The sequence below is a fragment of the Mauremys mutica genome, chromosome 2 (genome assembly GCF_020497125.1).
Source record: "Mauremys mutica isolate MM-2020 ecotype Southern chromosome 2, ASM2049712v1, whole genome shotgun sequence".
Lineage (NCBI taxonomy): Eukaryota > Metazoa > Chordata > Testudines > Geoemydidae > Mauremys > Mauremys mutica.
Window position 1 is genome coordinate 144,886,922 of NC_059073.1, and position 27,837 is coordinate 144,914,758.

At 51.6% G+C, this 27,837-nt stretch overlaps 1 protein-coding gene across 1 annotated transcript in view; it reads left to right on the forward strand.

Moving 5' to 3' along the window:
• Positions 1–2,560: 2,560 nt before the first annotated feature.
• PROM2 (prominin 2) overlaps positions 2,561–27,837 on the forward strand; it is a 41,810-nt gene continuing 16,533 nt past the window's right edge. Inside the window, exons 1-13 of the mRNA XM_045004092.1 lie at positions 2,561–2,738; positions 11,285–11,476; positions 11,795–11,874; positions 12,653–12,855; positions 13,658–13,778; positions 19,392–19,455; positions 20,478–20,567; positions 21,059–21,258; positions 21,461–21,535; positions 21,625–21,688; positions 22,973–23,132; positions 23,921–24,073; positions 26,069–26,192. Coding sequence (XP_044860027.1) covers positions 2,561–2,738; positions 11,285–11,476; positions 11,795–11,874; positions 12,653–12,855; positions 13,658–13,778; positions 19,392–19,455; positions 20,478–20,567; positions 21,059–21,258; positions 21,461–21,535; positions 21,625–21,688; positions 22,973–23,132; positions 23,921–24,073; positions 26,069–26,192 — 1,704 coding nt within the window. The remainder of the gene's footprint in view (positions 2,739–11,284; positions 11,477–11,794; positions 11,875–12,652; positions 12,856–13,657; positions 13,779–19,391; positions 19,456–20,477; positions 20,568–21,058; positions 21,259–21,460; positions 21,536–21,624; positions 21,689–22,972; positions 23,133–23,920; positions 24,074–26,068; positions 26,193–27,837) is intronic.

A 27,837-nucleotide genomic window follows, 5' to 3' on the forward strand; every position in this document is an offset into this window, starting at 1 on the left:
TTGCAGACAGACGGACAAACTAAAATGCCACTCAACTGAGCGTAAGCCCTCGCTTTGCTTGGCCGATTAATTATGATGATCATTTCCTAACTGTATTACTGTAGCTCCTAGAGGCCCCAACCAAGATTGGTCATTCAGTGGAGTTAGTCCAAAATTGGAGTTATTTGGCTTGATTCACCACTGCTTTACTCCAGTTTAACACCATTTTGACTCCATCGGGCCAAATCCTCGGCAGGTGTAAATCAGCACCGCTCCCCTGAAGTCAACAGCGCTAATGGGATTTATACTAGCTGAGGATCTGACCTGCAGAGCAAATGATTTTGAAAGAGGATAATTTGTACGGTGTCCCCAGGGACGTGACAGTACAGCTAACAAGCTCCTGTCTTTGCTTGTAGACAGCAAACCCTTAAGGGAGGGTTGAACAGATGTGAAAGCATCTTCTGGAGGCAACATCTGGTGGAATTATTCTGTAGATTGTCAGTGAGATTTCTCAAGTGGACAAGCTTGGCCATATATTGAACTTTGCCCTGCTATGACCATAGAGATGAGACATGATTGTGAACAGAGTGTCTCAACCCCACTTCCTGTTTGACTCAGTTTCCCTGGGAGATGGCGGTTCCCAATGAGTGGCCGACGAAATCTCAAGTCTCCCCAGGAGGGAGAGGGAGCTTGAGCTGGCTGGGCTGGAAATGCTTCCCAGTGCCCCCAATATTCCAGGGCATCCCCAGGGGAACCCCCTGCCCAGATTCCACCAGCCCCTGGGATCCAAATCCCTCAGTGAAGCTGCCCTGGACACACCCACTGCACCAGGCTCTGCCCCCAGGTCCTGCTCAGAACCCCGTGCCTGTGTGTGATACCCCCACCGGGGAGGGATCCGGGGCCTTCAGAGCCCAAAGCACGAGTTTGCAGCCTGAGCATGTCTAAGAGTGTAGAGAACTGTACTTTCATGACCTGTTAGTTGAGAGAGGACAGTACACAATGTTGCATTCTCTTGACTCTGTCTCTGGATGCTGACACATGGTGTCAGAAGTGAGTCTGCTCTGTGGGGAAGTGAAATCAGACACCAAGAATATCGTGAAAATGAAGAGAAAAGCATCATCCTAGCGCTATAGCAGATTCCTGTTCCCAAGCAGATGGACATGGATGGGATGTGTTTAGCAATTGGGCATTCCTTAGATCACAGCGGGAAAGCTGTGAAATTGCAACAGGTCTGGCTAAAAAAGAAAACAACATAAGAGCAGCCAGGCTATTAGCTGTAATGGACAAAGGCAGTGACCTGTGCCAACAGCATCTGGGCATGGCAGCAGCAGAGCTGGACAACCCATGTAAAATCCTAGACGTGCACCCGACGCGTTTTCAGCCCACAAAACATGTCCGATCTGAACAAGATCTTTTTAACTAGTGTCATCCAGAATCTGGAAAAACAATTTACATTATGCAAAATGGCCAACTCAAGTGATTATTAAAAGATGAACCTAACTCGTGGCAGATTAGGAGTCGGGATGAAAGACGCAGGAGCAAAACAGCAAAACCCCAAGGCTTAAACACTCTGACTAGCAAAGATAAGGTGGCGGCACACAAACAAACAGGAAATTGAATGCCAAATAGGTGGTGGGTTATCAGGGAACGTGCCAGGTTACAATGGCTTCCTCGACATTATGCGAGAGAAGAAAGTGAAACTGCCACCGAGCAAAGCTAAATTAAAATTGGATAGTGGGCACAATCAGAATACCACTCGGACCATGTCAGTTACAAGCAGAATACCAAGGAAGAGTACTGAGGCTGAAATTTCAGGTAGTACAGGCGAAACAGAAGCTAATGTTTTCTACTAAAACAAATAATAGAATTATAGAATCATAGAATATCAGGGTTGGAAGGGACCTCAGGAGATATCTAGTCCAACCCCCTGCTCAAAGCAGGACCAATCCCCAACTAAATCATCCCAGCCAGGGCTTTGTCAAGCCTGACCGTAAAAACCTCTAAAACCTCAAACACCTCAAATGCATGCATGACAATCTGAGACAAACAATTTATACAATAGACACACAAGCAATGCAAAAATCATATCCAGAGCAGACAATATACTGTGGTATTCCTGCAGTAAAGCTGTTAAAAGATTACCATGAGATTTTTGAAGGACCGGGCTGTCTTCTAGGCATGTTATACCTAGAAATAGAGAAAACAATTCAGCCAGTACATCAGCTGGCTCTCAGAGTACCCACTGCATTAAGAGAACAACTAATGGTAGAAATAAAGCAAATGGAAAGAGAGAGGAATTGCTGCTAAAGTGACAGAGTCCACAAGTTGGATAAGCCGCATGGCAGCCATTGAGAAAACAAGCAAGCTGTGCATTTACGTAGACCCAATCAGCTTAAACATAGCAGTATAAAGAGCTCAGTATCTGATGCCTACAGCTGAAGAAATATTACCTGACTTAGCAAAAGCAAAACTATTCTCAGTACTTGATGCCCAAGATGGCTATTGGCAAGTGTTATTGGATAAGGAAAGCAGTTACCTCACCACATTCTGGGCACCAGCCGGTAGATACAGATGGCTGAGAATGCCGTTTGGGATCAAACCTGCAGTGGAAGAATATCAACAAGACATGCTAACAGGACTTGCAGGGATCAGTGTCATCGCTGAAGACATTCTGGTGTACAGACATGGAGACAGCATGGTGGAAGTTGTGGCAGATCATGACCATAACCTCCTCTGCCTGCTAGAAAGGGGCCAGGGAAGTAAATCTAGAATTATTAAGAACATGAAATTGTGGTGCACTGCAGTACCATACACAGGAAACTTGAGGACCTCTCATTGTCTGTGACCCCACGCTGAAAAGGCAAAAGATGGTCACATCTAAATATATTCAATCTCTTGATCAGTCAATCAAACTATTAGGATGTGAGTGGACAAAGATTCAGTATGGACACGGGTACCTCGACATGATGCAGCCATCGTAAGAATCAAGGAGCTGATGACCAACTATGGGTCCTTTGGTGACTGAGGAGTCCGATACCTTGAGCTGCAAACTCATTGACAGACATTGCAGGTGATTTTGGAAGGCAGGGTTGGGTCATGATTGCTGCATGTCAGTCGTCTGTACTTTCTTTTCTGGCGTTTTTCTGCGACCTGGGCAAGGCGATTTTCCTCAAAAGTGAGTGTTCTTCCTCTGACAAGTCTTCGTCACCTAGCCCTGTCCTGGGCTGCTGTCTCCCAGTGCGTGGTATCAATGCCATATCTCTTGATGTTTATCTTGAGGATGTCTTTAAAGCATTTCTTTGGCCTCCCCGCTCCTTTCTCCTTCGGTGAGCTGTGCATACAGCAGTTGTTTTGGTAGGCGTGCATCAGGCATGCGCCCACAGTGCCTGCTCCACCTCAGCTGGTGCTGGGTAATCAGGGCCTCAACACTGAAGGTGTTGGCCTCCAGGAGGACACTGACGTTAGTGCGTCGATCCTCCTGCTTTATGTTGAGGATCTTCCGGAGAAAGTGCTGGTTTTTCAGGAGTTTTCTGTAGGTCACCCAAGTCTCACAGCCGTAGAGGAGAGTTGGGATTACCACTTCACCAATTGCCCCTTATATTGTTCCCTGTTCCCTCCACCCACTTCCTTTGCATCCACCTCTCCACCTTCTACCTCTCTTGCATCCCACTCCGATTGAAATTTTCGAGGTTCCCCTCCCCATGAGTCCTCTTCCATCGATCCCCCTGCTCCGAACTCAATTCCCATTGTTCTCTTCCCCCCATATTCCCATGCCCCCTGCCGACCACTGACTTTCCATCCTTCCCCTTCATTCCTTTTTAAATTTCAGTCAAGCAAGTATATGAATGAATTACCCTTGCGATGTCTCTTGCTAGCTGTTTTGATGTCCTGTTGTGGCGCTAAACTAGAGATTTAAGATTCCTTAGGAATTTGATCCATTTTATTTCTCAAAATGAAAACGGGACATTATGGAAACTCGAATGGAGACAGTTTCATGACACTGTAATAAAGTTGAAAAGACTGAGTTTAACACAGAATGTTAACACTTCTCAGGAAAGAAAGAGCCAGTCACTGCAAACTAAGCTCTCATTCCTCAAATCTAATCACACGGTGGTGAAATTATCACCAAATGTCATCTGCGGGGTAAACTTAATGCTAACATTACATCCTCAGTTAATTACACAATAGTGGTATTACACTAATTTTCTACTCTCTGAGTAGGCATTTTTGGTGCCAACAGAGACTTATGTATCCAAGGAAGAAAGTGAATAGGGAAGTGTTATTTACCCCTTCACATAACATAGGAATTAGGGATCACCTGATGTAATGAATAGGCAGCAGGTTTAAAACAAGCAGAAGGAAGTACTTCTTTACACAGCACACAGTCAGCCTGTGGAATTCGTTGCCAGAGGATGTTGTGAAGTGTAAATGTATAATCGGGTTAAAAAATAATTAGATAATTTCATGGAGGATAGGTCCATCAATGGCTATTAGCCAAGACAGGCAGGGATGCATCCCATGCTTTGGATGTCCCTAAATCTCCAATTGCCCAAAAGTGGGACTAGACAACACAGGATGGATCACTTGAAATTGCCCTGTTCTCTTCATTCCCTCTGAAGCATCTGGCACAGGCCACTGTCAAAGACAGGATACGGGACAAGATGGACCATTGGTCTGACCCAGTATGGCCATTCTTAGGTTCTTATGTTCTCATCCTCAATATAGATCCTTCACTTGCCAGTCCAGTTATATGCCACACAACTTTAACACTACTTAGATTAAGTACCATCAAAAGATGTTTCAATTAGCAATGTGTGAGACTGTATACCCCATAATAATGCTCCCATTACAATGTGGAGAATTAGACAATTGTGTAATTGCTGAATGACAGAAAGGGTGTAACGAAATTATGTCATGGACAGAACCTTCACCTTAAATGTACTAATATCATACTCTGAGAGAACACAACGAACCCACCCTAGGCTGCTGCTAAATGAAAGTTATTTTAATTTCTCTTACCCTTTGAGTATCAGCATATTGGTAACCTGCAATCCTATTCTTAATATACTATAAAAACTTTAATTTCTATGGCAAAAGCTCAACACTAGTAAATCTGCTACTCTAAACATCACTTCAAGTTTCTGTATCTCTTTAAGGAACTGTCTCACTTGTTGATGATCACAAATCATGTGTCCAGGCGCCATTTACTTTAGGTGTTAAGGTATTACTTCAGGTAATGTAGATAAACTCACCTCCCGTTAGAATCATCCTATAGTTAACTAGTGTAGCAAGTTATTCAGTCTCAGCACATTTCGGTCACTTAGTGAGAATATTATTTCTAGATATTTACTGACAAACATTCTTGATGGCAAAGTACAAATATATTTCACTCTGATAACATTCCCAAACGTTATAAATCAAGTACACACCATATTAGTATTTAGATTAATACAAATCCATATCACTGACACAGAACATAGTATGCGTAGGAGAGAAGTTTCTTTGTTACTGATCAATTTACCAATTCATGATGATGGTGTCTCTAGAGGTAGATGCGTAGAAGATGCAAGTCAGTTTGGGAGTTGTTCACTTGAGATGATGAACAGCTGCAATCCAGTTCTTTCCCAGTATCGCTGTGGGTTTCCTTCCTGAGGATGTCAAGTAGAAAGAGTTAATAAAGAGTCATCTCAGAGTTTGCTTGTAGCAAGTAATTGATAGTTACCAGCAGGAGGTGCTACCCAGAGGCCAGTCAACAAAATCCTGCTTTTCTTGGCATTCTGGTGTCCCAGTGTCCTGGATGTGGAAGAACAGGGTTTTGATGGCTGATGGAGTCTTCTCTAATAAGAACTTTGGTGGGCTGTCTGATGGCAATTTTTCATTTTTGCAAATCTGGCCCAGCCAGTCATGCCACAGTCCCCATCTCTCATGAGAAATTGTGATTGTCCAACCCTAATCTTCTTCCCCTGAGTGGTCACCTTTTCATCATCCAATAAAATGAAAAGAATGTCTCTGGGAAGAGGTAGACTAGGCCCAGAAGCCCCTTGCTGGAGGCCTCAGGGTCCTGCCACACCCCCATCCCAAAGAGGAGCAGAAGAGAAGTCCCCCAAGTGGTCTAGAGTGGCTGCAGGTGAAGCAGCCAATCAGAGGGGCTGCAGGAGCAGCCAATCAGTGGTCAGGAGGGCCATATAAAAAGCAGCAGCAGAGCCAGAGTCAGTCCGTTGCTGCCTGGATCTGGAAGAGAGGACTGGGTTCCTAGCTGACTGAAAGAGCAGCAGAACCACTGACAGCTCAGTGCGGGCAGGGACCTGGGGAGCTAAGAAGGAGATCCTGGCTGGTTGCTGGGACTGAGCCCAGGGAGGGCTGCAAGAAGACAGTATCTCCAGGGAGGAAGCCCTGGGGGTATGGCCCCATTCCAGGGCCAGGCGAAAGTAAAGACTGTATACCCTAGAAGGGATTTGTTCTGTTCCACCTACAGACAGACAGAGGGCTGAGTCACTGAGCACCCATCGAAGAAACCATTGACCACGGAGGGGGGCACTTGTGAGAGGTGAATGCCACCCCATTCCACGAACTGCATGGGTGCCAACCCTGTTACAGACTCCCTTAGAGTTTTACCTGTAGCCACCAGAGCTCAAGACTCATCAACTTCATGTGAAACTCATTATGGGCTTTTCCTTGGTTCTTATTTACAGACCTTAGTAGTGAAGGTGTGGTTGGATACCTGCCAAGGGCACCTTGGGAGTGTTTGTGGAAGACCCTTGAAGCCCTCAGTTGGGTGGTATCCATCTCCTTGGTCACTCTTGCAAGCCTCCGTTTCTAGGCTGACGATCCTTTCTAGAAGTCTCCATTTTTGTCTCGCTGATCATTTGCAGCTTTCCTGTCTTCTTCTTCGGTGCTCTAAGGCTCAATCCACACAAAAGGCAGAAATGACTTAGCTATTTTTTCTTGGCTTGGCTCAGTAGCAGAGCAGAAGAAAGTTAACCAAATAGCAAGCCACAATAGCTGTGTGCATCTGCACCTGCTGATGGTTGTCCTTTTCAGTTATGTCATTACAATCGCCTGTGCCTCTGTTTTAAAGCTGGGTTTGTGTTTTATTTTTCTAGCAACTAACTCTCACTAGTCAAGTGGTGAGTGACCTGTGATCAGGCACTCAGTTGTAAGACACTTGTGTTTATTCAGACCTAAGATACTTACCACTGGCTTTACGACCATAATCACATGGCAGAGTTAATCCATTTTAGTATCAACAGTAAACTGGCCAATAAATTCATTTTGGGGAGCACAGATTCAGGTTGAATTTGGCAAATAGTTCCAGCTGAAAAAACCTGAAATTTTTTTTTCAATTTGAATCAACAGTTGAAATGTTTCATTTAAAATCTCTTTGTTTTTTTCATCTCATTGAGGGAAATCAAAAGATTCAGTTTCGGTTCAATACTAATAGATTTTTGGTTCAGCCACTGAACCAAAAAAAATCAATTATTTGCTCAGCTCTCTACCTGTTCACCTTTCAGGACTGGGGCTGTATTGCTCCCAGGTTGCTTCCAATTAATAGAACCATAAACTATCAGGGTTGGAAGGGACCTCAGGAGGTATCTAGTCCAACCCCCTGCTCAAAGCAGGACCAATCCCCAACTAAATCATCCCAGCCAGAGCTTTGTCAAGCCTGACCTTAAAAACCTCTAAGGAAGGAGATTCCACCACCTCCCTAGGGAACCCATTCCAGTGCTTCACCACCCTTCTAGTGAAAAAGTTTTTCCTAATATCCAACCTAAACCTCCCCCACTGCAACTTGAGACCATTACTCCTTGTTCTGTCATCTGGTACCACTGAGAACAGTCTAGATACATCCTCTTTGAAACCCCCTTTCAGGTAGTTGAAAGCAGCTATCAAATCCCCCCTCATTCTTCTCTTCTGCAGACTAAACAATTGCAGTTCCCTCAGCCTCTCCTCATAAGTCATGTGCTTCAGCCTTTTAATCAGTTTTGTTGCTCTCCGCTGGACTCTTTCCAATTTTTCCACATCCTTCTTGTAGTGTGGGACTCTCACCATCCGAGGGCACCAACGAGCTAGAGGAAAAGAAATTCCATTTCCAAAAAAGGTCTTTTGAGGTTGTCTCCAAAAACAAGCTGGAAATCCCAGTGCTGGTTTTTTTTATGCCAAAGAAATAGCAAATCGGTGGGCGATAACACTGCAGCTTATGGCCCTTCGGATTTCTGTTTAATGTTGGTTAAAACTAGAAGCTCACACCATGATGAGCATTAGATAGATGGATGATAAAGTATGTACGTGTGGTGATAGACAGATCCAAAACCAAAAGGTTGATGAACAATACTTTACATCACTGTAGTGTCTTTCATGCAAGGATCTCTAAGCACCTTCCAAAACACTAACTCATTCAGCCCCACAGCAGCCCTGGGAGACAGGCCAACATTATTATCACCATTGTATGTATGGGGAAACTGAGGCACAGAGAGGTTAGCCACCTGGTTTTTCCAGAGGTGCCAAGGACCTGCAGCTCTCACTGAAATCAGCAGGTGCTGAGAGTGCCCACCACCTATCAGCAGTAGGCAATAAATGATGTACCCAAAAAGAGTCGGTGGCGGAGTTGAGAGAGAACCCAGGAGTCCTGATTCCCTGCCCTGAGCTCTAACCCTTAGATGTGTTGAGGGTAAGCCTGTAATCACCAGCAGTTACTTCTTTCACACTTCACCAGTCCCTACACCATATGGCAGCAAGCGCAATGGGCTGAGCCTTGAGGTGGGGTGTGTACAGACACCCCCTCTGGCAGAGAAACCTTTGGCATCTGAACTGGAAATGTCACCCCTGCAGGTCCAGCAGGCCCAGACCATGCACAGGGTGGGGGAAGGCAGCTCTGTCCCTCCTCCTCCATGGGAAGCTGTCTGAGCAAGCACCCTGCCCCAGGCTTGTTGGTGAGTAAGCACCTAGTCGGCAAGTCTGTGCTGGCCCCCAGAGTGGGAACGCCAGAGTCACGCCTAGAGCCCGTTCGTATCTCTCTCCGCTCCACTGCTTTCTCCTCCCTTCTGCCCACCTGCTGGCCATGTACCAGGCTTTCCACTATACGGTAGCAGCTGGGCCCAGGTCAGATTCTGGCTTACTCTGTCCTCCCTCTGCCATATTGTTCCTGAACCCCAGGACAGTGGGTGCTCTGGCTGGTCACCCAGAGGTGGGTCAGTGCCACACAGAGGGTCTCTCAGATCCCCTCCTGAGTCAAGCCTTGGCATTGAAGTATCTTTCCCAGATTGCTGGCAAGAGAGTCAGTTTGTCAGCTCCACGGAGCAATGTTCTCTGTGCCCACGCCTGGGCAGCAATTCCTGGAGGGAATCGGCACCTGTATGCGGCTGGGTTGCTTTTGACACAGCTCCATGCCCCGTTGTGACTCTGTTTCCCTTGTGCAGCTTGGTTATTCTCAGGCCTCTCTGCTTTTGTGCCTTCTGCTGTGTGTTTCCCAGGCAGAGCTGAGGTTTGGCTTTGCTTTTCTTGTAGAAAAAACAAACATAACAAAATACACATGACCGTCTCAGAATACATGAACTTCTCGGAATATATGAACCATTTGCTGCCCAGCCTTAGCTATATTTTTAAATGTTTAATTCTCTATAATATGAATGGTTACAATAGAAATCAATTATTTGCATAAATGAACCAATGTTGCTTATCAAAATCCAACTAGTTTAAGAAAAATTATTAAAATAAGATAAAGAATAGAAGCAAAATTAGGAGGATGGGAATAAAGACGGGAAAAAAGTGGGTAGAGACGATGGTAGGGTGACCAGATAGCAAGTGTGAAAAATCTGGGTAGGGCAGGGGCGATGAAGAGTAACAAGCTGGTATATCAGATGTCTGGCCCCCCTCGAAGAGGGAAACATGAGGGGGGGCATACTTTAATAGGAGCATTCAGATACCTCCAGGAAAGTATCCCATATCTCTGATTTTTTCTTGGGTATTTCTCTTATAATTCTTGCCCTGGTGGCCAAGCTCATGATGTCAAAGCTCCAGTCTTCAGCTGTTGGTCGCTTTTTGGATTTCCATTTTTGCAGTACTAGTCTTTGAGCAGAGCACTAATCATTGCTAAGCCAAAGTTGTTCGGCTCTAGTCAGCTTCCATTCCACATCCATTAGGTTTAAAATTACATGTTTAGCCAACTCACCTTCATGACTTGCAGGTCAGCTTTTCTCTGCTCCCATCTCCCACTGCATTACCCAGCATGCTGCGCTTCCCTGCCATTTCACCGAGGCCTCTGGTCGGGTTTTGTTCTGATTAGCAATGAAAACCAAACAGTTCAACATTCCCTGGCTGTGTAATGAGAACTGAAAGTGGGAGAAAACAGCCCTGGACATATAACCCCCGGCTCAGATGCCTTCCCTGACTGGAGCAGAGCTGGTTTTTTTGACTCTACGTATCCTCATTGAAGGTGGCGTGTCAGGGTCATGTCCAGAGCGCATGGCACTATAGCTATGCTATCATTCCCTGGGGCCATGGGAAGCAGAGCATAAGTTAGAGCAGCCCGGAGGCTGCTGTGATTTACACTGAGGGACCAGACCAGACCCTGCATGCCCCCTGGAGTATGGAGATTAAAGCCACTTTAAACTTCTCCTTAGGGAATTGGCTACTTAATGCCATCAGCCCCTAGATTAGGCATGAGGGGCTGCACTGCCAGTTCCCTGGGGGTGGGGAGTGAGGGGACCGCACAGCCCCTGTCTCCTCTCCCGCCCCCTTGGGCCTGCTGGTCTTTCCAGGCCACCCTTGTGGAGAGGGAGCACTGGCACCGAAGCGCTCAGTGGCTCGGGACAGCAGAGCGGATTGTGAAAGGGGCCTGGAACATCTGCTGGGAGAAGCGCCTCGCCCCACCCTGCCCCATCCCTGGAGCAGAGGGAAGCGAGCCCAGCCGCAGTAGCAGCGCCTGGGCCCTCAGGAGGCATCAAACCAGTCGGGCCAGTTTCTGAGGCACTCCAGCTGCAGACATAATCAGCTGAAGAGGAGGGAGCGCCAGAAACAGGGATGCCTCTCCGTGCGCCCTGCATTGTGTGCGGGAGCTGGGAGCACTGAGGGGGTCTGGGCACCTCCAAGGAGACCACCCGGCACAGCGGCTTCCAGGCATAGCCCCCGCGGGAGGGAATTCTCTGCCTCAAGGGCTGGGTCTCCTTGGAGCTCCATTGCAATCCAGGTGATAGAGCCCCCTTCCCCCCCATCCCCCGGGCTGTTTCTGGACCAATGCAGGCCCCTCAGCCCAGAGGTGTCTGGGGCACAGCCTCCGCTCTGCCTCTGCATGTGTCTCTGGCCTTAGCCTGGGTTCTCCTGGATCCAGTTCGCTCCCAGCAATGTCCACCTGGAAACCCCCTCCTCGTCCACCAGTTCATGGAGATAGGCGCTGACCAGCGGGTCCCCGCCCAGCACCGGGTCCCGAGCTCGCTGGATCCGCTCTATGGCGTTGTCCGGCGCTACCTGGATGTGGTCCAGCAGAACCCTTTCCCCACAGGTGAGCCAGATGGGGGGGGACAGAGAGCCCTGGGGCAACTTGGGGAACCCCCCAGTGCCAGAGTAAGAGGCATGCACAGTGTCCACTCAGAGGAGCGGTCAAAAATCTCGCCCTGCTCTGGGACTGCATGTGCCTGAAATTGTGGCCCTGACGGTGGCTTGTGATCCCTGCCGGCTCCGAGTTCCTAGGGAAACCTGGCCCCACCGCTGGGCACAAGATGGAGGGGAAGAGCATCCTCACGGGCAGTTTGGCGCATCCTGACGGGGCAGTGGTAGCAGGGGGAAGGCGAGGAGGGGGAAAGGCGGCTGGGTTCGGGAGTTCGACGGGACATTGGTTTTGTTTTAACAGAGCTTCTCCGTGTGGCCCTGAATGAGCCGTCATCAGTCAGAACCTCTCAGGTGAGCAGGGGTGGGGTTCGTATCTGTCCTGGGTGGCCCCGCTTCACTCACTCCTCTGGGGGCCCACCTGTGGCACTGCGGACACCAGGATTTCCTTGGCTTACGGCGGGGGGGGGGAGAAGGGCAGGTGAAGGATGGGCCCGAGGGCAAGTACACATTGGGCTGGCTGAGTGAAATGCAGGGCAGGGGGAGATGTATGGGGTGGTGTCAGAAGGGTGAGGTGGAGAGCATGGGAGGGATGGGGCAAAGGGAAGGCATGGGTGAATGGGAGAAAGGTTAGGGGCAAGGAGTAAGTGGGGGGCAAGGCAAGGGAAGAGTGTGGGGGACTGGTGGAGGGAAGGGCAAGGGGAAGGAGTGGGGAACTGGCGGGGGAGCAGGGCAAGGGGGGTGTGGATGTGGGTGTGGGAGGGCGGGGATGGGAGAGAGGAGCAGGGGGATGGATGGGGAGGCGGGGCAAGGGGAGGGCATGGGGGACTAGTGGGGGTGGGGCAAGGGGCTGTGGAGGTGGGTGCAGGGCAAAGGGTGGGCGTGAGAGGGCGGGGTGGGTGGGGGAGCAGAGGGGATGGGTGGGGTCAGGGCAAGGGGTGTGGAGGTTGGCGTGGTAGAGCAGGGATGGGTGGGGGAGCAGGGGGAATGGCTGGGAGCGAGGCAAGGGCGTGGGGGTGGGCATGGGAGGGCAGGGGTGGGAGGGAGGAGCAGGGGCAGGGGAAGGGCCTGGGGGATGGGTGGAAGCGATGAGCGGCACCCTCCCTGAGGAGGCCCTTGCTCGCTCCCCCAGGTGGTGCGCTACCAGGCTGGCTATGTCATCTGCGCTGCGATTGCTGTGCTCTTCTTTGTGGCGGTGCCAGCGACGGGTCTGTGCTTCTGCTGCTGCCGGCGCCGCCGGCGCTGTGGGGGACACATCAAGGCCGACCGCCGCTCCCTCACCTGCCAGCGCAATCTCCTCACGTTCTGCCTCTCCCTCACTACCGCCATCCTACTGTGAGTGAGGGCCAGCGCCGGGCTGGGGGAGTGCGGGGGTCAGGCACGTGTATGATGGATGGAGGGGAGCGGAGATGGCGGACGAGCCGCTCACTGGTGATGGCATGCGGGAGCTAGTCCAGGGGGTACCACGATGGGACAATGCATCGTAGGGCACCACATGGGGGCAGGGCGGGTCTTTCCACGTAGGGCAGGTGCCACTGGGGGCTAATCTCCCCTTGGGCATTTCCTGGGCACTGGGGTTGGCACGTCAGGGGCTGAGGGAAAAGGGGCATTAGGGGCCCTCCATGCAGGAGAGGATCTGGGGTTAGGGCAGGGAGAGATGTACGGGGTCCCATAGGGCACCCAGAAATGGAGGCACCCCAAATCAGAGGCTGCATATGAAAAACATGGCCTGAAACCCTGAATTTTCAGCCCATTTAGGATGAACCCCCCCTTTTCCCCTCAGCCCAGCAACTCCCAGTGACATGTTCCCCCTGTTCTCACCCTGTCATCCCCCACTGACCTGCCCCTGGGTCCCTCTTCCCCTTCACCTCTGTCCCGCTCGAGAGCACCGAGAACAGCTGAGATACAGAGTTGGGATGAGACTCTGAACCGGGACAAGGTCTGGGGTCATTTGCATAGACCTGGGGACTGAGTTTGGAGCAGCCATGGAGCCCAGAGCTGGATCTGAAGACCCTGTCCCAACCTTTGGGGTTGCTTCTGGTCCATGGCATGTCAGAGGACTGTGGGACAATAGGCGATTTGGTCGCTCTTTGGAGCACTAGGCATAGGTGACCCGCTTTGGCCTCATCTCCCGCAGGGCTGGCGTTATCTGTGCTTTCCTTGCCAACCAGTGGGTGAAGGAGCAGATGGAGCCCGGGGCCCGAGCCGTGCCAGCCACTTTACACACTTTGAGGAAGAACATTGACAGCATCCCACAGGTAAGCCGGAGCTGCCTTGCCTGTTGGCTGTCAGCCCGCAGGGCCAGGAGAGAGAAGAGCAGCCGCCCAGGGATCTCGGGGTGTGTCTGTGCTGGAGAAGGAGAGGCATGCAGGTATGGGGCCCGGTAGCCAATGCTGCATATCAGGGGAGCTGTGGCATCCCACTTGCCTCTGGATTCCTGTTTAGGCCCTAAGTCTCCTTCTGAGTCCCCGCTGCTTACACAGACTTTGGTAAGATGGGCATCTTCTGCCTGCTGGCTGGGGACGGGACTGACGGGCAATGGCAGAACTGGACTCTGCCCCAGCTCTGCAGCGCTAGTGGGGAGGGGATCCCCTGCGGCAGCAGTAGAGGGTCTGGCGGATAAGGACTAAAGAGCAGTGGTAGAGGGGAGGGAGCCCAGGCTGGGATAGCAGGGGCTGCGGTCGGGATTGAGACACATGCTGGAGGGAACCCAGGCCAGGGACAGCAGGAGGGGCTGCAGGTCAGGACTGAGGTGCATCGGCAGGAGTGGAGAGCCCAGGACTTGGATAGAGAGGGGCTGTGGATCAGGAGTGGTGGAAGCTCCCTAAAAGTGTGTGTGTATAGGGGGAGGGGGCGCTGCCGCCCCTGCCCCCCACGCTGCCTCTTCCCCCCCAATACCCTGTCTGCTGCTCGCTCCTGTCTGCCCTCTCCCTCTGTCGCTTGCCCTCACGGCTGATAAAAAGCGAATCTCTCAGGTTGGTACTGTGACGGGTTTGGGCCCTTTGGGGTGTCACCTGATGTGCTGGGGTGCCACTGAGTCAGCCTGTTCTGCCAAGCTGGGTCCCCTTTACCTCACAACCCTCTTCCAGCCAAGCTCACAGGCAGGGCCACACCCAGCTGCACAGAGACAGAGACCCGCTCTGGGAAGATTCAGCCTTAGGGGCTCCCCCAACACTCTGGTGCCCACTTCCTTTAAGGGGGACAAACCCAAAGGTTTTATGAAATTCGCCCCCTCCCTCAATGTGGAGGGAGATATGCGCAACGTCTTTCCCCTCACCCCCAGTTAGAAATTACATAAACTGGGTTATATTATAAACAAGAAACAAGTTTATTAACTACAAAAGGTGAACTTTAAGTGAATATCAGAGATAACAGACAGAACAAAGCAGATTACTGAGAAAATAAACCAAAGTATACAAGCTAAGCTCAATAGACTTAAGAAACAGGTTACACAATGTAAATTCTCACCCTAAATGTTATTTTAGGCAGGTTGCAAAGTTTCTGTGGTTCAAACTTCCAGTTATATTCCTTTTCAGACTGGACCCCCGTCTCAGTCTTGACTGCCCCCCGCCTTCCCTTCAGGTGGCTTTAGCAGTCCTTCTTCTTAGGCAGACAGGCCATGGAGAGGAGGAGTCCCCTTTGCCTTCCTCCCCACCCTTAAATAGGATTTACATAAGGTGGGAATCCTTTGTTTCCCAAACCTGACCCCGCCCCCTTCCCTTCCAATGAAAAGTTACAAGAAGTCCCAGGTATCAGGTGACAGACCACCTGACTCTGTAGTATCCCAGCATCCATGAGTCAATGGCAGTATGGAGGGTCTGCAGGAAGGCCAAAGCTTTTCACAGCCCATTGTCCTCGCTGATGGGCCACCTGCCTTTTCTGGCTTTTCCATTGTTGTACCTGACCTGTTAGCAGTGAGCATTACCCAAAGTAGCGGGTTTCAGAGTAGCAGCCGTGTTAGTCTGTATCTGCAAAAAGAACAGGAGTACTTGTGGCACCTTAGAGACTAACATTTATTTGAGCATAAGCTTTCATGGGCTACAGCCCAAATACAGATACAGAGTCAATATTCCTAACTTCAGATATAGAAATGATACAGGCACACAAATTGGATAATCACATGCAGTAAATTATAATCTTTCCAATGATATCCTACAAGACCCATCTGGCATAAAGTATCTCTCAGTTATGTCATATTCATATCATAAGCATACTTTCATAAAGAATATGGAGTGAAACATCACAGGTACCTCCTGGTTTGATCCAGGGCTGCCTTTCTCCGGTATCAGCATGCCCAGCCCTGTACCATACCCAGAGCGCTATACCATCAAGAAAACAAATGTATTCCCAGCACTTTTTCATACTCTCAGATGTGGCACAAACAGGGGGATGTAACCATTGAAATCAACGAGCTGCACTCACTTAGACCTGCCAGGGCAGTCAGATACCATGGAGATGGGCACATTAGATAGAGAAATACCCTAAGAAGGATGGGTGGGTGGGTGGATAGATAATCGAAATCTTGAGAAGAATAGATGGTGGGGCGTGTATGTGAATAGATAGATAAAGGGAAGTGTATGGGGATGGATGGATACATGAGAAAAGGGGGTGTATAGGGATAGATAGATGATAGAGGGGTGTCTATGGGGATGAATCGATAGAGGGGTATGTATGGGGATGGATAGATTTGGCCCCGGGATCTGTAGGGAGGGTCTGATCCTGTCTGAGCCAATCCGCTTTGCAACCCCTGCGCGTGCTGTGGGTGCCGACTCAGAACCGCGTCTGCTTCAGCATGCGGCAGCTGCTGCACAAGAGGAGGCTCTGTCACGGCGGGTGCGTCAGCCACTTGCTCAAACATGAAAGTTTTCTGCTCCAGTCGGCTCAGAACCCCCCACTGCAGGCTGAGTGTGCTGCCCGGCCACCGCCGCGGCAGGGCTCCTCAAAGGCTGGTGGACTAATGCAAGGAGACAGGCGGGTATCCTCTGAGACAGCCAGGAATCCAGGGCATGGAAATCAACATGAACCTCCCCCGAGCCTGGAGATGACACACGTCACCTCTGCAATGTGCTGGGGGAAGCACTGAGCCGGGGAAAGGCCGAGGAGGGGCCCTCCAGCCAGGGCAATGATCAGCCTGGCCAGCTGGGCAAAGATGCACCAGTGTCCTTCTTGCACAGTGGGTTGGGTGCTGTGCAGAGGGGTGATCCAGGGTGGGTCGGGTGCTGCCTAGAGGGATGATCCAGGGCGGGGTGGGTGCTGCGCAGAGGGGTGATTCAGGGCAGAATGGGGTATCCTGTGGGATGGGATGAAGCACAATAGTGTACAGTACATTGTGGGGTTGAGCAGAGGGCTGTGCCCAATGCTGGGTGCAGTGTGGTGCTACATAGTGGAGCAGGGTGGGGATTGTGCTTTGGGGTGATGGCAGCCGGGTGGGGTCTGGAGCACTGGAGAAGGGTGCTGAGGAGTATTTTGCAGTGGGGTTGGGTACATTGTGTGGTGAGGTGGAGCAGAACGGCGTACTGTGCCATGGGGCACTGTGCAAAGCAGTGGGATGCCTGGGGGCACTGTGCATTGGGGCACCAGGTACTGGGATGCTGCACATTGGGATGGGATGCTGCAGTGGGGTGCTGTGCCTTGGGGTGCTGGCAGCGTGGTGGAGCCCTGTGCACTGGCTTTCCTGTGGGCCCAGGGAATATTAGCAATGGGGCAGGATAGTTCACCGTGATTGGACACGTTCCCTTCCTACGATCCTGTGCCATGGTCATACAGGGGACCCCTTCCTCTGCCCTGCTAATTGCGCAGGTGGATGCTTTTCATGCTGCACAGGAGACGGCTGCTGGATTCACTCACCCTCCTGCATCGGGGACGGAGCTGGATCACCCTCCAGGCAGGGCGGAGACTCCTCCAGCTCCATGTGAGATGAACAGAGGGGTCTCAGCCCAAGTTCTCAGCAGCTCCACATCACGGAGCCCTTGGCCCGGATCCTCCTGGGCACCCACCCTCCCTCATGGGGCAGCACCCCGGCTGGGCGTGGCTGAGACGCGACAGGAAGTGGCTGTGGACGGCTGACGTAGGGGTCAATGCCGGAGCAAGTGCGGGGAGGTTTCAAGGGTGCCCACTGCTTTCTGTAGATTGGGGTCATGCTCTCTCCCAACACCCTCGGCTCCGCTTCCCTGCCTTGGGCCCCTGGGCTAATCTGGCTCCCCTAGAGGGAAAATACCATCCTACACGCCCCCGCTCCAGCCTCTGACCTTCAGCTATCTCCTGGCTGTCCTGCGGCTGCCCAAGAACTGCCGGCATGGTGGGGCCGGCCTGGGTTTCACTGCTGGAGCAGGCACAACGTGCTGCAGCTTCATTAAAAATGCATTTTTAATTGCCAAGTGCTGTTTCGTTCCCTCCCCGCTGCTGCCTGGCCAGGCGGTTTGCTCAGTCTGCATTCTGCACTCTGGCACAGCCCTGTCCAGCCGAATGGAGCCAAGGTGAGGGCTCAGACCCGGTACATACCTGGGAGCTACCGGCAAAGCCACGGGCTTGAGGGTGGGGTTAATGAGACGCACAGCGCTTAATAATCAGTGCTCTAATGCAATGGTGTTTTCCTTCCTTCAGGGCTAAATCCTCAGGGCCCTCCATTCAGCGGAACTGGCGTGGCCCCACTGATCTGGGGGGTCCCTCCCACTCCCTGTGCCCCACCTTGCCCCTAAGGCAGATCTGCAGAGCTGAGGTTTGGGTGTAGGCGGGAGCCAAGCCAGCGTGATGCTGCAAATAACCCTGTGCGTAGGGACTGTAAAGGGTACTTCATCCCCAAGGCTGTTGAGGGGCAGTGTGGCTGCTCTGGGGCCTGCCGCTGAGGTAGGGAGGAGGGTTTCAAACACCTCAGCTTTCCAATGTATTCAGGCTTTGCCCAGGGACCTGGATTTTCCCCATGGCGCTGATGGGGGCAGGCTAAAGAGGTGAGCTCCCCTGGCTGCCCAGGGCTTGATCCAGCCTTCTCCAGTGGCGATCTCAGCAGGGGCCAGCCGATGATTTGGGAGCTGTGTTTGAAGGGAGGCCCAGGACGGCACCATAACTACATCTCTCCCAGAAGCCCTCGTGTAGGGCGTTGGGTCCCCGCCCCAGCACCTGGCCACAGAGCCCAGGGCCAAGCGGGCAGTTCAGTTGCTGTGTGAGTGGAGAGAGTGTCCTGGTTGCGTGGAGTTTATAGGTTATTGTTTAGGGAAGGCGCCACTCGCTAAGTCTGGGTGGAGATTTGCTCAGGAAGCAGGGTTCCCACCTCTGGGTGGTGGATGGAAAAGCCAGTGAAGGGGATCTTGGGGAGTTGTGTGCTTGCCTGGGTGGTGTCCTGTCAGTGAAAGCCTGTGTCTTTGCTAGGATGTGGTTAGAACACGCCTGGGAGAAGTGGATTTAGCGACCGTGGTGCTGGCCACGCGTGCCTGGTGAGAGGGGACCCAGCCATGATGTTACTTGTGATTAGACCCCACTAGGACCAGCCGTTAGCCACAGCACGATGGGGACCATGACCCGTCCTTGGCAGCTGACTCGGCTCATTATGGTCACGATCCACTGCAGTAGGCCGAGGCTTGAGTGGGACGATCCCTCATGAGAACTGGGTGGGGCCTTACAGCGGGTGCTGGGGTCCAGGAGAATTAACTGAGCAAAACTGGGATGGCTACATGGAATGGAAAAAACCCAAGGGCTATCTGCTCACACGGGGGACCCCTGTCCGGGGGCAGGAGCACGATGAACCGTGCCCAAGCTCAGAGGCAGAGCCCAGCCAGGCCTCATGGGCCCAAGCGATGGAGGGTCCCAAGCCAACTGACCATGTTGGGCTCCAGGGGGCCGAGTGAGACCTTTCTCTGCTTCTCTCTCTCTGGCAGGGGGTGCAGTCTGTCGTGGAGCAGTTTTCAGTGCCGAGACAGCAAATAATCAGCGACTTGAACAGTGAGTGTCTATCTGCATGTTGGCTTTTCCTTTTCTAGGCCAGAGCAGTCTCTCCTGTTCCTGGGAGGCTTGGTACCTGGGGGAGAGGAAAGCAGCTCCGTGACCTCTGGTCCCAGCTCTCCTCTCTGAGCAGTTGTCACATGTTTCTTTGCATGACCCCAACTCCCTTCCACCATTCCCTGCTCCCAGCGACGTCATGGCAAAGCTCCCGTTGACTTGGACGGGAGCAGAATCAAGTCATTAAGCCCCAACTGTATCCACAGCATCTGGACTCCCATTGCCCCAAATAAACTCTATCCCAGGCGCCCGGGGTCTTTCTCAGTGCTTGCCCGACAAGAGGAAAATTCCCACTGGATCACACAGCAGCCTTCTGAAACGGCAAGGAGCGATTTCTCAGCAGCTTGGCTTTAAACCTACCCCAAGCGCTCATGGGCATCTCGTGTGCATGTCCGTAGCCCTCGTCCTAACCCTAAGCAAAGCCCCCTTTGGAGCAGGGGGAGACTCTCCCGAACGCTTTGCGGAGCTGGGAGTCGTTATTCATGGTTGGTTCAAATCAGCGTAGGTTGTCCAATCTATACAGAGATTTTGAGCAGGCCTGGGTGGACGTCGGGTCTCTGACCCCACGAGGGCAGGGAGAGAGCGTGACTGTCTCCAAGGTTCACCCCGAGGGAGAGGAAAAGGCAGAGATAATGCCAGATCCTGCTCTCAGTTATAAGCGCAACGTCATGGAAGTCGAAGTTTGCGTTGTGCAGCATACTGGCTTTGTGTGTGTTAGTGAGAGACGGCGCCACCTAATGGCTGCAGCCCACTGAGAGACACGCCACTCCAAACTGCTGTAGGAGGTGTCCTTTCGCTCAGGTCTGGTGTTTATAAAGCTGGGTTTCCAGACTCCAAATTCCAGCTCCCCATGTGTATGAGACTCTGCCGCAATGGAGCCTGACTGCTTTGTCTGAGTCAGAGCAGCGTCTGTTCTGTGCAGGGCGGAGGCAGCAGCTCACAGAGGGTGGTTTGGTGCTTTTCAGATGTCAGCCACAGCATTGGCTTCACCATCCATTCGCTGCTGAAGGAGCAGGTGTATTCAGTGCTGGAGGCCATTCAGGGCAGAGCACAAGGTAAGATGGAGGCTCACCTTCTCCTGCGAGTGGGACTGTCCTTCACTGTCAGAAATGAAAGGAGATGACTTTAGAGTCCTCTCGACCTGTCCTTGGAGCCTCCTCATGCCAGACTAGGATGGGGATGGGTCCAAACCTCTACCTCCCAGAGATCCTCTCTGCCTGATGCTGGGATCCCTGCCCCTCCCTCTGCCCCCCATTGGCTGGGGGCTGGCTTCACATCTCATCCCTCATCCATATCCTGAAGATGCCTTAGAACTTCCTCTGTTCCACTCCCCTCTTCTGGTGACCAGACATGCTATCTCTAGTCAGAGGCTGGGGCCCAGGGGGGTGGCATCTGCACTGAAGATGCCATCTGTTGAGCTGCTCCATAGCTACTTGTGTAGCAGCAAGGCAGGAGGGCCTGGGGGCCAGCCTGCTGGCGAGGGGAATAGCATAAGTGGCACAGACAGAGCAGAGCGCCAGAACTAGCCTTGGGTTTTCTCTTTAAGACCTACAGAACTCGCTGCACCATTTACAGATTCTCCACAAGACCGTGCGGACTCTGACCCATTTCCAGGACGAGCTGGGCCTGGCGCTGAGAGATCGTAAGGAGAGCACGGTCTCCCTGCTGGACAGTCCGCACTGCACGTCCTGTGCCCGGGCACTGGGCAAAGCCCAGAGCTTGGAGCCGGGAGCCGACTACAGCAGGGTGAGTACAGGATCGTAGAGAGAGGGATGGGTCTGATGGAGGGATGGGTCTCTCTTGCCACTTGGGCACCTTTGTGTCCATTCCCTTGGTGCGGGACATCCCGCAACACTGCTCCACGCACATACGCTGGCTCAGCGGGGACACTCTGCCAAGTCGTAGAGGGGAACTCACCTGTTCATGGAATGATGCTTTTTTCCTGCAGGTTCCTTCGGTGGAACAGGTTTTGAAGACACTGTCTGGTCTCCCCAAAGCTAACTTCCCAGACTTGATTGACCAGGTATGTGACTGACAAGGCCTGGGGCCTGTTTGCAAATGTGAAAGCTGGTTTGATTTTGGGGGAGAAAACATCTATTTTTGCTCTTCCAGGGCAACAGCACCTTCAACTCGATGCCAGACCTAGCTGTTGCGAAGATGGCCCAGGTTGTGCAGGGTGAGCAAAACTTTTTTATGGTCAGTAGGGTGTTGCACTTCCAAACTCTGGAGCTATGCAACCACAATGCCTTTGGTTCTTGCGAACTGTCCCTTTAAATTACTAAGAAAAAAACCTGTCTGCAGAGACAGCAGCCATTTTGTTCCCAGCATGGCTTCAAACTGTTAGGATACGCACCCCCTGTGCTCTCCTCTGGGGACTTTACTTTTGTTCCCTCTTATTTTGTTGTTTCCTTTAATCCATGCACCTGTCAGATACTGGGGCCCAGATCCTCGGCGGGATTTAGCCACCTAACTCTCACTGATTTCAATGGAAGTTAGGCACCAAAATACCTGCCCCTGGGAAACAATCCTGCTTGTATTCAATGAAACTGCAAGAAACAAGAAAATCTTTATATTGGGATCATAAACCCTTGGAAACTGGAGTGAATAGTGGCAATACTGAAAGGCACTAAACCTTAGGGAAGTGAGAGTCTCAGCCAAAGAGCCACAGCAGAGACCAGGCTCCCACTGTGCTTGGTTTGGTTACAGTAGGAGACAGGCCTTGCCCTGCAGAACCTTACAGTCGAAATATACAGGACAGACAAAGAGCGAGAGGGTAAGTGACAGGCCCAGGGTCACCCAGCACATCAGTTGCAGACCATTTGCCAACCCTCCAAGATTGTCCTGGAGTTCCCAGGAATTAAAGATGGATCTTTAATTAAAGACAATGTCATGTGATGGAACCTCCAGGAATTCATCCAACCAAAGTTGGTAACCCTAGTTGCAGAGCTGAGCTGAGCGTAGAACCTATGTCTCCTGAAACACAGGCCAGCGTCCTACCCATTACAGGGGACTCAAACTGGGGTAATACGAGTCTCTGAGGGTATGGCTGCATTGTAAGCCCAGCCTCAGACTTAAGTTTGAGCCCAAACCCCCGTACTGTCCACACACAAATCGCTCTGACACAGGTCAAGAAGCATTTGGGACCTGAGTCTTAGGACCCATCTGAGCCTGACAACTTGGTCTGTACCTGAGACTTGAGTCCAAACCCTGTCCTTTTGCAGAGGTTCGGTTAGGGTTAGGGTGTGTTTACTGCACCAGGTAAGGGGCAGACTCTTCTAGGACTTTGGCACAGGCTGGGTGAGAGGGTCTGTCCTGAACAGAAGAGGGATGTATTTTGTGAATGGTCCTGTAAGATCCAGCCCCTTGGGACTGCAGAGAAGGACCAGTGCTTGCCTACGCCCATCCCTGCCAGCTTGGTTCCCACTAAGTCCCCCCTATGTCTCCCACTCTCACCTTGCAGATCTAAAGGACGAAGTGAACAAGGTCAGCAAGAAGGTCCAGTCTATTGCAGACAGCTTCCCAGTCTCTGATTACACGCAGCCCTTGAATGATGCCCTGATGCAGGCAGAGAACAAGAGCCGCCCTTACCTCCAGGAGGTGAAACACTATGAGAAATACAGGTAACGGGGGAGTGGCTGCAGCTGTGTGAGTCTATGGATCTGATTCTGAGCTCACACCAGTGTGAATCAGGAGTCACTCCAGTAAAGTCAAGCAGGTAACACCTGTATAAAACCAGGGGAAGTGAACTCAGAAGCAGGCTAACAATTTTCCCAGTTCAACGTCTGGGAATGGCTAAATCCCTTGTATTATCCTCCACCCTCTACCATTTGAGCTAAAGGAGCCATTCTATTAGCAGGAAGCAGTAGTAGGCTTTATCCTCTGGTGGACCACTGCTAGCAGAAGAGAACACATGAGCATTCTCAGTGTGTCACACTTCTTTAAGAGGGTCCAGAATGTATCATACCATCCCTAGCTGCTCCTGGACTGAAGCCCCCCGCTGCTGATAGTCCACTGAGGAGTTCAGGGCTCTCCTCAAAACTTTCCAGCTGATCACTTGACTTCTTGCTAGCAGGCCCTGGGTGGCTCTGAGGCTGTGCCAGGGTCATGAAATCCCAACAGAGTGAGTTCAAATCCAGTCTAGTGTAGAAAGCTGAAGTAGAGGAGTGGGTGTATTGTTCCCATCTGCTTCTCTCAAAGGGTGATTTTTGACTTCCTGCCTCCGCTGACTAACAATGATTGTGGGCTCGGGCCTGAGGCTGAATTTAGGGTTTGCTCCCAGTCATGGCAGGCAACGGTGCAGGCTCCCTCCTGCCACCGGGGATGGGGGAATGAGCCGGAAGTGGGGGGAGGGCTCGTTCTTTAACTGCCATTGTGGCTCTTGACTTCCTCTGACCTCTTCTCTCCACAGGTGGATTGTGGGCATCGTGCTGTGCTCTGTGGTTCTGCTGGTTGTAGCCTGTAACCTCCTGGGGCTGTCCCTTGGGGCCTGTGGGCTCGCCATGCGGGAGGATCCGAGTGACTATGAAAGCAGAGGAGAAGCTGGGGCCAAATTCCTTTTGGTGTAAGGGACTATTACTGTACTGGGCGGGGCAGGGGAGAGTTCAGGGCCCTCACACCTCAGTTGGGGGTGATGGGGAGAGAATATCTCTGTGATGTGGTGGCATTGGTGGCGTGTGCTATACAACAGGTCAGACTACATGATCTGGTGGTCCCATCTGGCCTGAAACTCTGTGATGGGCACATGGCATTGGGAGTGGACTGGAGTCCAGCCCTCCTCTGTCAGCTGGGAGGCTCTCCATGGTGATGTGGCACTGTAAAAGGTGGATCGTGTTACAGTCAAAGTGTGCCGGGGTGGGAACGGAGAGGTCCTCTGGCTGGGTGGTAGGCTGAAGCCCAGCAGATGCAGGAGCTTGCCTAGGCACTCACTTCTCACTTCTCTTCCCATTTGGGTCTCCTCGGAGATAGCTAAGAGGCAGCTCCACCTCTCACTGAAATGTTTCTGGTGGACGTATGATGCCAGGTGACCTGAGCATGGTTGCTACCAGCAGCAGGTTCCTTATCAGCAGTATGTGCTTCACAACATACTAGCACCTTTCACACTTGGGTTTGGACTCTTCTTTACGTAATATGGTTGATCTTTACAACGAATCCTTCACCTGACCACAACACGTTTCATCTTAAGTTTGTTCAGTTAATGTGAATCTGTCCATACTGCATTTCGTGTTATGTTTGTGTGGTTCGCGTGACCATAGTATGTCTCACGTCACATTTGGATGGTTGGTGTGACCATAGCATGTTTCAACCCATTCTAATTTTAAAGTTGTACAGACGTAGTATGAATGTTTTTCACTGAAAGTTTTTTCAATGGAAAATGGCTTTCTGACCAAAAGTTTGTGTAGAAAATCTTTATTTTGGTCAAAATTTTCCAACAACTGAAAAATGTTGGTAAAAACTCAGTTTTTCAATGAAAAACCAAGAAGTTTTGAATGAAAGAAACACTTCTGAAATTTCCCCACAAAGAATAATTGATGTTTTTCAACCAGCGCTACTTAAAATGTTTCCCCTTTGGGGCATGTGGCCTCACAGGACCATTGGAACAAGTGACCTAGGGCAGGGTGTATTGTCCATGACTCGCAGTCTTTCAGACAAGACTGGATGCCTTTCTGAAAGATCTGCCCTCGCTCAAACTGAAGTTATAGGCTTGATGCAAGAATCATTGGGTGACATTCTCTGGTCTCTGTAATGCAGGAGGTTAGACAAGATGATCATGACAGTCCCTTCTGGCCTTACAATCTATGAATCTATGGCCTTAGTGAGTTTCTTGTTTGGTTTGTGCACTTGGGGGATGAGAGAGAGTCCTTCTCACTATCCCCGTGTTGTGATTCACCGCGGAGCACGCTGGAGCCTGGACTCCCTCTGAACAGTGGGACTCTGCAGGCCTGAGGATCCGCATGAGACATATGGTATGTTTACACTTTAATCAGAGGTGTGACCTCAGCACATGTAGATCTATATACCCATGCCAGCTTTGCTCTAGCTAGTTCTGGTTCCAATAGCAGTGAAGCCACAACAGCATGGGCTATACAAGCCCACCCGGGACCCTCGAGTGGCTGGCAGTCACACCTCTGTTTGCAGTGTAGACATACTGTGAGCCAGCGTGGCTCAGATTCTGCTCCTTTTCCAGCCCAGAGAGGTTCCTTCTTCTGGAGACTGCCTCAGGAGGGGCTGCTCTCTCCTGCTGCAGTTGAGATGGCGTTAGCTGAAGCTAGCTGTACAGCAGCTACGTCTGGCCCGATCCCTGGGGCGTTCTCCCATAGTGGGAGTGGACTCTAACCCGCCCAGCAGGTCTGCAGTCAGTGCCTTCCGGTGCGGGCGTGGCAGTGTTGTGGGATGGTTCTGTGCAGCTGCGGAGACATGTGTGCGGATGCCAGGGACTCCGAAGAGAAGCAGGGCAGCTCCCAACTTGCCCTCTTCCCTGCTTGTCCCGGCAGAGTCACTAGGATGGAGGACTAGCCGGCAGGGCGCTCCCTGTAACCCATCTCCTTCTCTATTGCAGGGGCGTTGGCTTTAGCTTCCTCTTCTCCTGGCTCCTGATTCTCTTGGTCTTTGCCACCTTTCTGGTTGGGGGTAATGTCCAGACGCTGGTGTGTAAGAACTGGGCCAATCAGGAGATTTACAAGGTGGGTTCCTGCTTTCTTGGTGTGCCGAGCCTGGCGAGCTGTCCTGTAAGCTCCCCAGGCAGAAGAACCAGCTCAGGCTGGGCTGAGTTAACCAGACAGAGCTGCCCAGCGCACACACTCATTGCCGTATGGATCCTGTGCAGATTATTGTATGCACACACACCATCTACACACATCTGTGCACTCTGTCCTTATTACTCACACCCCATCACACACTCATCCCCACCCCCACCTGTACTCACTCAGTGCACACACACCTACCCCAGATGTATACACTCATTACTATGCTCACTACTGCACACTTACACCTGCAGCTGCCATATCACACTCACACAGTCAGCTCTCTCGCACACACTCATTGTAGCAGACCCGGGACATCATCGCAAACTCCCGCTCTCTAACGCAATCACAAAGGCATGCTCTGGCCTTCATTTATCATTGCCCTATGGCCGCTATACTCTCCTGACATACTGGGGCCATAAAGCTGTCAGATCTAATCCTGGGGCTGGTCCCTGGGATGTGGGGGGCCCTGTGGTTGGAGTCCCCACACACGGGACTCAACCATTTGCACAAGTGTGTATAAGTGTACGAATCAGGGCATGAATGACTATACGTGGCAGGTAGCAACCTGCAGGCTACTGACGACTCTACTGAAAACTTTTTGCTTCATTGTAAAAACTTCTCTTCTCCATCACCAGAATAATTTGTTTCGGGTACGTCTCCACCGCAGCCAGAGGCGCACATGGAGGCGTACCTAAGCTAGCTTCGATCTAGCCAGCTTAAATATCATTAGCAGTGAAGCCATGGCAGCACAGGCAGCCTGTACAAGCCCATCCGGGACCGTGGGTATATATTCAAGCAGCTAGCTCGGGCTGCTGTGGCTTCACAGCTGTGATTTGAGCTATCTAAATAGAAGCTAGCTCAGGTATATCTCCATAAACTGCAGCCAAGGGCTCTGGTTGCAGAGCATATGTACCCTGAGCAAGCTCTGGGCTTGTCAGCCTGTGAGCGAGCCCGCCAATCAATGCATGCGTGTGTGAGCGTGCATGGGTTATGACAATATCTTTGTGACATGACGTGATGGAAGAGATCCATGCTCGTGTCTGCCCCACTCAGTGTCCAGCCAGGGTTACGTCCCCTTTCTCTCCACCTAGGGTGACCAGATGTCCTGATTTTATAGGGACAGTCTCAATTTTGGGGCTTTTCTTATATAGGCTCCTATTACCCCTCAACCTCTTCCTGATTTTTCACACTTGCTGTCTGGTCACCCTACCTCCACCAGGCTTCTAGCTTGCTTCCCGAGGCTGAGGAATCTCTCTCAGTGGCCAGTTACACTGGCTTCCCGTCTGCCTCGCACGTGGTGCAGTGCAAGGAGCTGGAGGGCAGGCTGAGGATCTGGCCCATCGTGTCACATACAGACCTGCACGGGTGCACGCTGCCGTACATGGATACATTTAGCTGCGTGCATACACAGAAATACTGTACATCAATTCAAACGCAGTTCCTCCGCGTTCAGCCAAGTTCCCCCAGGGATGACGTGACCCAATGATGAGATGATCCGTCCCGAAACCCCGTCCTGTTCCGCAGCGTCCGGCGTGTAATCTAATAACGTGCTCGCTGCATGCTGCAGAATGATCCAATTATG